The sequence below is a fragment of the Tachypleus tridentatus genome, chromosome 13 (assembly GCF_004210375.1).
Source record: "Tachypleus tridentatus isolate NWPU-2018 chromosome 13, ASM421037v1, whole genome shotgun sequence".
NCBI lineage: Eukaryota > Metazoa > Arthropoda > Merostomata > Xiphosura > Limulidae > Tachypleus > Tachypleus tridentatus.
Window position 1 is genome coordinate 89,329,044 of NC_134837.1, and position 12,048 is coordinate 89,341,091.

The 12,048-nt window shown below is 34.3% G+C and overlaps 2 protein-coding genes across 7 annotated transcripts in view; one reads left to right on the forward strand and one right to left on the reverse strand.

Annotated features, from left to right (window-relative positions):
• LOC143240132 (uncharacterized) overlaps positions 1–12,048 on the forward strand; it is a 134,522-nt gene that overhangs the window by 58,810 nt on the left and 63,664 nt on the right. Inside the window, exon 3 of one of the 4 annotated variants that reach the window (XR_013021588.1) lies at positions 62–1,908. The exons of the other annotated variants lie outside the window; for them this stretch is intronic. The gene's annotated coding sequence lies outside the window, so the exon portion shown is untranslated. Of the gene's footprint in view, positions 1–61; positions 1,909–12,048 lie in introns of those variants that run through there. 4 annotated transcript variants of the gene reach the window in all.
• LOC143240129 (proton channel OtopLc-like) overlaps positions 1–12,048 on the reverse strand; it is a 67,214-nt gene that overhangs the window by 13,569 nt on the left and 41,597 nt on the right. For all 3 annotated transcript variants that reach the window (XM_076482058.1, XM_076482061.1, XM_076482060.1), the window contains exons 2-5: positions 10,779–10,942; positions 7,892–8,117; positions 7,000–7,114; positions 6,072–6,324 (exon numbers count right to left, since the gene is read on the reverse strand). In XM_076482058.1, the coding sequence (XP_076338173.1) occupies positions 6,072–6,324; positions 7,000–7,114; positions 7,892–8,117; positions 10,779–10,942 (758 nt within the window). The remainder of the gene's footprint in view (positions 1–6,071; positions 6,325–6,999; positions 7,115–7,891; positions 8,118–10,778; positions 10,943–12,048) is intronic.

Below are 12,048 nucleotides of genomic sequence, written 5' to 3' on the forward strand. Positions count from 1 at the left end.
AGGAGGGCAAAACACTAATTCTCTCTATGCATTTGTACTTGAATATTCATTCTTTGATCAGGCAAGGGATACAAAGGTACATCTGAAGTGAGGAGGATGGATGGGAACATGTGTGAAGATTTCATTATTTACTGGAAATACATTTTCAGATAAAAAAGGTGTTAACTTCAAGACAACACCACACCTCTTCATAAAATCCAACAATGAAGTGTGGAGAGGCCAGTGCAAAGATTTACCTAGATGATCTCCCTTCAGATAGCATGTTAAGGAAATCCATGGAGTGTGACACCCAATGATAGGGTTCCATTTGTGCACACCCATGAGAGTCTGCATCTCATTCTTCCAAGGTATCCCCTTTAATTGAAAAAATGTAAATGAGCATCATATGTTGCAGGAATGGAAGGAATAAGAACAGTTATCCGAGTACTTGCACACAAGAGATAAGAAAGCCAATATGTGTTGAATCATTGGAGTACATTCAGACCATACCTTGTGCTCACATCAACTCTCAGCTTATACCCATAGAGAAGGGTATGCACACCTTGAGTCAACTGAACAGATGTTAGCTGCAGGTGAAGAGCATGGCATGTTTAATTGTGCTTATCTCAGCTCAACTGAACAGATATAACCACAGGATAGTGATGTGTACTTGCCTCAACTAAAATGAACAGTTGCAGGTTGTAAGAAGGCATAGTATCATATTATGTGCTCATCTCGATTCGACTGAACAGACTTTGGCTACGGGAGGAAGGCACAAGTAGCATGTGGTATAGTTATATAAGGGGTGATCTGTGCATTATTAACAGTCCCACCAATACCTCATTAACCACCATACTAGCACCTCTTGTTCTAGTTCCAGCAGTTATGTCCAAATTGTTGAGGATTCTTCACAGTCCACCACCCCAGCAGCTAAGAACTTATAAGTGGTGAAGGGGAAGGAATTCACAGTTGAGAGGTCTAGAGAAAATGCCAAGATCCCCATTAGTTCTTCAGCCAGAAAACTTCTGATGTAGACAGTGCAATGGGGGACAATGCAAACCTATTTTGAAAAGTTAGCAAGTGTAAAGCCAGAAAAATGGGCACAACACCCCTTGCTGTTTTGAGGCATTGCCAGATATCTGGATGCCTTGAATAATTATTTTAATAAACAGGAAGTAATGATGTATAAGAAAATATGTGTATGAAGCAATGATGTTTAGAGAACAATGGAAGCTCCAAGAACATACCAAGAAAGCTGTCACCGTATGATCAAATAATATTTAATTTATGAAGAACTGACACCATCAAGGACAACAGAGGAATTATTTAAAACAGAAATTCTGAAAAAACTGCTGAAAAACAATCCACTATTTGTTTAGATTGGAACAGATAGACACTATCAACATTAAAAGAGGTTATTCAAACTATAAACTAAAGATGAGAAACTGTCAGTTGTATGTTTGAGTTGAAGTGAATTGATGCTATCGAGGTTAAGCAAACTTGGATGTTGAAACCAAAAAGAATCTTGGATGGCAGAATGACGTGACAGTATGCACTACAGTGATTGACTAACCAATGTAACTCACGAGTTTTAGAGTTCATAAACAAGAAGAAACTCTGATCACTTAATGATGCACCAGTATAAGTTACTATTACAAAATGAGCTTAAGAAATCACAAACAGGAAGTCAGCTAACTCCATGGTACTATGATTAAACCAACAATTTTACCCCCTCAGCTAGTATAAAAGGTTCTTGAACAGACACCAGAACATTCAAAAGCTTTAAAAATCTATCAAGCACTCCAAACTGATCATTCAAGAGGAAGGAGAGAAGATGTCTCTTACCATCAGTAGAAATGCCATTCCTCACCCAAGCTCTTTGTAAGTAATTTTATTGCCATTCTTTCTTAAACATCAGTCATCATGTGAATGGAGTAAAAATGACTGTCTGTGATAAAAATGAATAAAGATAAATATATGTGTGTAAATATTAAGTGTTTAATGACTTAAATAAAAAGTGTTATTGGAAGTCCTAGTCTCAAGTCTCTTCACTTTGTTTCAACTATAAACCTTTGCATTAGTGCCTGCATGCTCACTTCAAATAAATATTTCATGTAACAGCAGGTAGTATTAGCCGAAACTTTAACAGCTAAGCCGGACAACCCACCCAGCCTGTCTGCAAGTCAGCCCATGTCCATGTTACAGTTTTTACTAGAGACAGTGCAATGAATTACTGCATAACTCTTTCTTGAAAAGCCAGCAAGTGTGAGCCAGAGAAGCAGCTAGAACACCCCCTGCTGTTGAATATTTTCATGATATTCCATGGAACAGGTATGGTCTGGAAAGGATGGTAGTCACATGCATAAATAAACAAAAAGATACCTAAAGTGATCTTGCTTAACATCCCATCTCACAGCAGACATATATGAAGCTAATGTAGATAGTATTAGTGTTTTCCATTATTGCGGCTTAATGCAGAATTTTGGGAACTAAGTACAGACTGGGGGACACCACTAGCCACCTGGTCAGATTCTATGAGTGAATTCTGTAAAAAACAATAATCACCAATCTATGGAAAGCAGGTAGACTGTAGAGTGTGTGTATGTGTGTTTTCTGATAGCAAAGCCACATTGGCCTATCTGCTGAGTCCACTGAAGGGAATTGAACCCCTGATTTTAGTGTTGTGAATCCATAGACTTATTGCTGTACCAGCAGGGAACATAGACTGTAGAATGGTAACCATAAGCAGGTGGTAAACTTTGGAAGAAAAGACAGACAGATGGTGAAGATAGTGAGAAGTATGAAAGCGATGACAGCCAAAGCTGAGAGATGAGGAACGTGAAACCAAATGAGATGAAGCTTGAAACAGAGGGGTATAGCAAGGCATCATTGAGCAATTCCTCAAGAATGAATGCCCACCCATTGGAAATGTGGAGGGAGGAGATCATTTTGTGGGTAGAATGCATCCTGGGTGAGAGAGGCAATCCATAACCAGGTCCATAGTGCTCAGTACATGACAGGCTGTAAGACAAGCCCATTGAGAGTTGGCCAATAAAGAAAGTTTAGGATTTCAAATCAAAGGGTATTGGGTTGGGTATCTCTTGGCAGTTGATATAATAAACCACCATGAAATTCTTGGAACAGATCATAATAAAATGATTTACAAGTTGGGGTAAGAAAAGGGGGGCATGCCTAACAAATTGCCAGAAGTTCAAATGCATTGACATAGAGAGAGGACTCATCCTATTTCCATATGCCCATAGCAAAAGTGTTATTCATGTATGCTCCCCATCCATAAGGGAAAATATCAGTGAAGAGGTACAGATGCACTTTGGGTGGAGGTGATGGAACACTGATTATGGTATTGAATTGGTCCAGCCACTAATACAGATCTTTGAGTAAAGGAGGGTATAGTTGAACCATTGAGGTGAAAGGTTCCCATGAGTGGTTCTACTGATTACACAAGGACCATTGGAGAAGGGGTATATGTATATGACCTAAAGGAATATACATTTCTGGTGAAAACATAGTCCCCAAAAGTAAAACCTCACACACATTATTAGTAGAATAGGCACACATCCTGGTGATTATTAGTTCCATAGCTCACAGATAGATAGGAGAAGGCTGAGTTCAGCTATGAAGGGAGTTGAAAACCATTCTTAGGTGAAAAAGATAGTGATCAAGAATGGAGAAATTTGAAGGTGTTGATGAATATCATTTCCTCAAGACATTGCTGATGGATGGGATAGGATGGAGGAAGAAAGAAAATTGGTTAAGGACTTAGAGAAGTAGAGATATTTCATGGTTAAGAAATAGAGTAACTCTTCTGTGTACAGAAAAGTGTGATCACATGTGCACAAACTGCAACAGATGAGCCCTCACAGGATTTGACGTGACTTGGTAGTCCCCACTGAGCTTAATGGGTCTGATGTCAGGAATACCTGTAGAATGGGTAAAATGGAAAATTGAAAAGTTGAAATCGAAAGAGGCAAAACAGAGGATTCGGTCAACATACAGTGCAGGAGAGTTTGGTTTGGGAAAGAGTGGAAATTAAGGACAAAAATGAGATTGATGATGGACATAATTTGCTTGTGATTCAAACAAATTAGGAACATCCCCAATTTTTGTTCAGTTGAGTTGAGGTTTGCACACATCATACCCTTCCTAATAAAACATTGTCCTCAAAAACAAAAAAACCTTGCACACATTATTAGTAGGAAAGTAACAAATCCTAGTGACTAGTAGTTTTATATTTCAGAGATGGATGGAAGGAGGCTGAGTATGGCTAAGAAACTAGTAGTTTTATATTTCAGAGATGGATGGAAGGAGGCTGAGTATGGCTAAGAAACTAGTAGTTTTATATTTCAGAGATGGATGGAAGGAGGCTGAGTATGGCTAAGAAATGAGTTGAAAGACACTTCCAGGTGAACAAGGTATTTGGTGGGGATTAGGAAATTTGGAAGTGTTGACAAATATCACCTCCTCAGTACATTGCAGATGGGTAAAATCAGATGGAAAAGGAAAGAAAATGGTACAAGGAATGATAACAGGCAAACAAAAGTTATGGTTTGAATGTACCCTAACCACTTTACACATACTGGCTTTTTGACCTCTTATGTGTGCAAGTACTTAGTTGGTCACATTCTTGTTCCATTAATTCCTCTAACACTTGGGATTCATTGCCTCTTCCTCCCTTAGACCTGGACAAAAGTATATCCTGGAAGAAATGAGATGCAATCTCCAAAGGTATGCCCCTGTGGAGCCCCTGCCATCAGGTGTCACACTCTGTAGATTTCCTTCAAATGCTTTCTGGAGGGAGAACATCTAAATAAATCTTTGCACCAGCTCCTCCACATTTCAACATTGGATTCTAGCTTAACTCTGTGAAGAGGTGTGGTATTATTTCAGTAGGTAATATTTTCTTTACCTAAAAATGTATTTACAATAGATACTGATGTCTTCACACACTTCCACCCATCCTCTCCACTTACAGTGCACCTATGTATTTCATATCTGGTCAAAGAATGAATATTCACACGTGTAAATACACAAAGTTAGTGCACAAGAGGTGTGTCACCCTCCCATTGACTGAGATCTTTTGTTGCATAATGACATCATTATGATCAGATTTGGTTTATTATATTAAATTCATGCATGTGTTATAGGAGTATCTGTATTTAGAATATAATTTAATTAATAATCAACAACAGCTCATTTAAGCTTATGATTTGTTATTTGTCATAGAAAGAATACCACAATCTACACTTGATAATGAAAAATTAAAACAAATGCACACATAAAGTAAAAAAAATATTTAAAGTAATTATTTAAAATGTTCTAACGGGTGTTCAGTAATACACAAATTACTTAAGGCTTAACTTGTTAAATCATTACATCTTACATTAAAATACAAGTGGATTACAATGTACAGCCTAAGCTCCACAGGATGGACACAATATGATGATATCTCAAAATAAGTAAGGTGATGAGTAACATCAAGAATCTGACACTATTATATAAAACATTTAGAACATGATCAACCAAAAAATAATGTTTCACTAAGTTTATATTGAATCATCAAATAATATACAAACATTACTAAAAATTAATTTTCTTTGTCATTTGAAGGTACAAATACCATAGATAAAATTGTTTAGAAAAAACTTATCGTCAACTTTATTTACTAATGGAAATATGCATTACTATATTTATTCTCATGGATTTATCTTTTTATTTTCAAAATTCCTTTTAACAATTATTAACTTTATTTTTGACATTTTGAATATTCACATTAAAAAATTTGATACAGGACTAAAACTTAGAAATTTTATAAAATAGGTATAATTCATGATATGCAAACCCACAGAATGATAACATTTGGTTTCTTTATATATTACCAATGACAGTCTACAGTATAATTAAAATTTGAAACATAATTATTGTAATAATAAAAGTAAATGTCAGCAAGCTTTCTTTGCAACTTCAAACTCCATAATGTTTTGTGAAATATGATGATTACAGGAAATACTTGAAAAACTGAGCCACAATAATTCAGTCAGATGTATAAAGTATATACAGAGATATATACTTACCTACTGCTCCAAGTCTAAGGTAAAAACTACCACAGTGAGGGCCATCATTTACTCTTTTTTTGCGGTTACTGTTGGTACTCAGGCTACAACTGCTGTTACGATTAACTGGAATTACTTTTTTGAAAAACCTCTGAACAAACTTTTGGGCTCGGCCATAATGGATGGTCTCATCTTTATTGTCACAACGTAGCAGAAAAACATAAACATAGAAGAGGAATGAAATGCTGCCAAAGTAGAGATATAAGTAGAACCCCTGGCATAATTAAAACACAGTTAGTTGTAAATATAAGAATAAATGTAGAAAACCTAAACTATGGCAAAATTTATAACAGTAATTCAACAAAATATAAACACACAGTATACTTAAGTAAAAAATATTTAAATTGATATATTATGAAAAGCTATAAATGTATATTAAAATAAAAAGTAAGTAGTATTAATATCATAAAAGTAGTATTTACAAATAAACAAAAATGAATGTAGAACTGTATTTCTATACTTTAGTAAATCACCAAGCAGACTATATAAAAATGTAAGTAGTTTGTTTTTAATCATAACAGTGTTATCAAAGTGGATTTTAGTTTAAATCATAAAAATGAATTTACTTCTAACTTATATTGTGCTTAAATAATCAGATCAACATCAACAATTTGAAAAATGCATAAGCAAAGACCTTGTATATTAATATTAATGCAATATTCATCTATATTCACTAATTTATCTATTTACTGTATTCATATGTAAAACATTTATTTAAACAAAACAGAATCAGTGGTTATTTTTATAAAATTTTAAATGAAATAACTATTGGTTCAGTGTAGTTTTAGACACAAATTTATAGTACTCTTTTTCACTAAATATACAATGTTTATTTTTGGAAAAGGTGTAATATATTTCACATCTTTAACATCTTAGAGCATATACATGCCTCATAATAAGAAATAGGAATCTGACGTGAAATGACTTCACCAAGAGGGAAACATATTCCCATGACAACCAAAAGTTTAGCATAAATAGCACTCAACATCTTCACTAAGCCATCCCTAGACAAAAAGAAATCATAATTTAGAAAAAATAGAACAAAGTATACTCAATAAAATTAAAACTTCAAATATGGGTTACAAGTCATAAACAATATAACAGCTTAAAACATTGTCCATATATACATCAAAATATTTATTCTTTATGTAAGTAAATGCAAAGCCATAAGTAACTGTGTCCAACTTTAGATCACATATTTTTCTAATACAACTTTGTAGGTCTTTTTTTCATATATGCTCAGCAATGTAAAAAAATTGGCATTAGATCAGAATGAAATCAATAAACATGTAAAATGTCTCGAACCCGAAAATATGTTCTCAAAGTAAAACTAAATGCTTACACATACAGATACTTGTATTTCATTTATTATAGTTGGATATTTGGTAGTATCTACAATGATGGCTTCCTAAGATGATATTCATCTTTTACATTAAAAGATGCCAAATCACAATTATGATAAATATTAACCAGTGTCAGTTCTTATTAATCAAATACAGAACACAAATAAACTCTTATAAAAGATGCCATATTTAATGAAAAAAAAATAGTTCAGAAGGAAAAACACCTAGAATAAGCTTCTCATATTACTTTTATAATAAAGTATATTCACAAGTAAACTATATGGTAAAGAAGTAGTATACTCACATGAAAACCTGCAAAAACAAAAAAATCAAGAATATTCTATTTAGTAAAAAAACAACATATATATAATTGTATGCTTGAAATATCATAAATATATTTTACAATTACAAAATTATTTTAACCAAGTACAAACTCACCCCTCTTTCTTCCAACCACACTGGCCATTCTTTTCCAAGGTGGGTGTGTTGGCCAGACTTGAACAAGATCCTAGGAATGAACTGCTGCAAGATATGGGTCGTTGTTTTATGTCCATAGTAAGTTGGCCAGGCTGTTTCCTAGGGCTTGTTTGAAGGTTACTTGTTGTTCCCAGCCCAGAATCTTCACTTCTTTGGACTGGACACTCTTTTGGACTTAGAATGTCTTCTACAAAATATTAACACAGAATTCATGTCATGAATTTGTTACGTTCTTAACAAAATGACAATTTATATATATATAATTAAAAAATAAAAACTATTTTCTATTACAAAAGACCAGTTAAAATAATTTAAAATGAATGTAAAAAAAATCTTAAAATTGACATAGACTTTCTAAAGTCAAATGAGATTAAATCTGCCAGAAACTAAAACTAAAACTAAACTAACGTGGCAGGGGTTCAGTTTAGAGAGAGAAACCAAGAGTTCTCTCTCCAACTGGGGTGTTCAGGAACTTTGTAGTTCCTCTTAGTCCCCTTCGTGGATTGTTATTAGGATTAAGTGGTGTTTTTTTTTTTTATTATTATTATTTTAATAAATTAATTATCGTTATTATTCTTGACTTTTGGGTGGGGAATGTCTCTAAATGGTCTTTTGGGTGGAGGCAAAGGTAGCAGTGGAAAGAAGGAAAGGTCGGACCTGTCTCGAAAAGAAAAGTTGGGTAGATGTGAACATGAATGTAATTCATTCAAGTTCAGATCAAATCAAACGCCCGATTCTGGGTCGGGCAAAAGGTTGCCTGGGCTGGGATCTAGAAATCCAATGCCTGAAGATTTTGATGTGGGGAAACGGGAGTACCCGAGAAAACCCACTTTCACCACGACAGGCGCCGAAAGTTTTGCCTGTCGTGTGCCCTGTACCTGAAAAAAAAAGGAATTCATGTTAATAACATAGTTTTTATGTATTTAGACTCTTTGTTGAGTGGATTGTGATTCTTGAAATATGTTGTATGGTGATATGTATTTTGTTGGTGCACTTGATAATTTGTGTAGTGATGCCGTTAGTTTGTTTCTGTTTTCTGCTTTTCGATAATATTTCATAGAAAGTTCTGTTATTCTATCTCTTATAGTTGGTAAATTACTAATTTGGTGTAGATAATTTGTTGGTGTAAAAGATGGTAAACTGAATGCGGATTTTAATATTTTGTTTTGTTGCACTTGGATTTTTTGGAGTGTGTTGTTTGACATGTTGTATGTTACTTGACATCCATTACTCTATTAGTGGACGGATGTAAGCCTTGTATATTTGTATAATGGTGTTCGATGTGCATTTTGATTGTTTACCAGTTATAGTCTTTAGATATGAAATCCTTTTCTTATTGATGAGTGTATATTGTTTATGTGTTTCTTCCATGTTAGTTTTGTGTCGAAAGTGACGCCAAGGAATGTGATGTTTTTGCTCATGTTAATGGTTGTGTTTCCAAGTGATAGATTTATTTTTTCTAGATTTTTTCTTTGCTTCTTTAGTTTTCTATAGAAGGTGATTGTTTGTGTTTTTGTCGGATTTAACACGACCCTCCACTTGTTGCTCCATGTTGAGACGTTGTTTAGTGATTCTTGTATGCAGACATGGCCATTACTGGGTTTCTGAGGTGCTCCAGATTGCGATGTCGTCTGCGTATTGTGAATGTGTGTGTATGTTAGATTTGGAAAAGGTATGTCACTGACGAAAATTATGTAAAGAAGTGGAGAGAGGACTGATCCTTGGGGCACTCCTGCCGTTATATTAAATAATTTGGATATGGTTTTATTGACTTTTACTTGTGCTGTTCTATTGGTTAAAAAATTTGAAATCCATTTGACTATCGTAGGATTTATTTGTAGGTGGTTTAGTTTGTATATGATGGCATTGTGCCAAACGCTGTCGAATGCTTTTTTGACATCTAGGAATACCCGATGGTTACTTGATTGTTGTTGTAAGCTTTGTATATTGATTCGTGAGTCGTGTGAGGTGATCTGTTGTTTGTCTATTTTTCTGGAGGCATTTTGAGATTCTGGAAGGATGTTGTTTGATTTAAAAATGGAGGAGACGGTTGGAGATAATTCTCTCCATCAGTTTGCCAAGGCAGCTTAACAGACTGATGGCGGAAATTATCTGGATTTGTTCTGTTAGTTTGTTTCTTGGGGATCGTTGTTATGATGGCTTTTTTCCACGTGTCAGGGTAATACCCTGTCGCTAATGAAATGTTCATGATGTTTGTGAGGTGTTGTAGTAGGAGAGTGGAACTTTTTTTGAGAATAATATTTGGTATTTGGTCATGTCCGGGGGGAAGTGTTCTTCAAGTTTTTGATATTAATCTTTAGTTCGGTTATGGTTATTTTTCTATTGATTGAATTTGGGTATGCTTCTAGTGTCTCTCCGGGAAATCCTGGTGAGAATGAAGCTTGGTTTGCATTTATGTAGTTGTTGACATGGTGTTGGTGTTGTGTGTCGAAATCTACTGAGTTTAAATCGCTAAAAGCGGATTTGTAATAGTCAGCTAATAGGTGAGTTTCCCCGTGTTTCTGCCAGAAACATTAATGGCTCAAGAAAATATGTAGTCCATCAACTGAGTTTTCTCTTTGAAACAACTAAATGAAAAATACAAGAGTTATTAATGTAGTTCTGAAATACTGTATTGTTTTGATATAAATAGGAAGAGTTGCACATTCACTTGGAAATATATTTTTAAATCTTATAATTTACAAAACAATTAGGAGAGAATTTTGTTTTATTTTTGCATTGAATGGGGATTTAAACTTTGAACTGTATTAAATGCTTTTGTCTTTTTAAAGCATAGAACAAATTTATCTTGGGATGCCTGATTAAGCCTATCTATCAGATTTCTTACCTTGCTTGGCTGGGTTGGTAGTTGTCACATCTATGGACTTTCCAGGCATATTAATTGAACTGGTGGAAATATGTACAGAAGAGTCATTCCTCACCAGCTGATGTTCTTCTGGGGATATAGATACTTTCAGTGGTTTTGGTAGTGAATGAGTTGAGCCTGTCCAACTACAGAAAAAGGAAAATATATAGACTGGTTATTAACAACTCACAAAGTGATTATTAACAAGTTGCACATATCACAGCTAATTGTGCACCAAGTTAATTCACAGTGAATTTTTTCACTTGTAAAATAAGACAACAAGTGCATGATCTGTTCCCTAGTCTTATTGCTGAGAGCATTGCCCAGATAAATTGTTTCCATACTGGCCCTCCAATGGGATAAGGGAAATTGGATTTCTGAAAAATTCAGTGGAGTGCTCAAATTAATACTGTATAGTCAACAATATGTCTAATACTATTCATGTAGTTCACAAAGAAAAATACACATTGATAATTCAATTTTTATTACATTTATTATCTATTTTATAAATTATAAGCCTATATGACCACTAAACAACAAGAATATAAAGCAATTCACAGGAAAATAATTTTAAAAGAGCAATGGAATTAATAAGTTCATGCTCATCAGCCAGAGTAAGGAAGTACATTATATTAGTATAATAACAAAATTGGCAAACAATGAGTTATGAACATAGAGAAAAGTTTTATTGCTGATGAAACATACTACATGTCTCAACAGACAATTTTCTGTCCAAACATGTAGTAGGTTCCATCAGCAATAAAACCTTTTCTCTACATTATAAATCATTCTTTGCCTGCCTATTATTTTGCTCGTCAGCTGTAAAATTGGAAAAGTTTATAAAAAATCTGACTTTTTCAACAGAATGTTCTCAGTGCTTCAACAGTATAATCCATTTCTGGTAAGAGAAAATCTGATATAAACTGTACAAAAGAGATAGAAATTTATTGGAATGTGCACTATCACTCTCAATGTAAAGATAGCACAGAGTCAAGCCATATGGATTTCCTTCTCTATAGATCACCAAAGGCTAAATATGGCATAATAACTCTATCTATGGTGTACATGCCACTTTTCAATTATCCAAAACATCCCAAAGTCAAAAATTTCCAAATGACCAAAACAGAGATTTCTTATTTTCATTCACTATCATCATTTTTCACCAGGTCTAGTGTATACCTAGTTCTAGCAGTAGCTGTACTTTTATCACCATTTGATAGAGAAAAACAGTTTTCATGATCTTTGATAACCT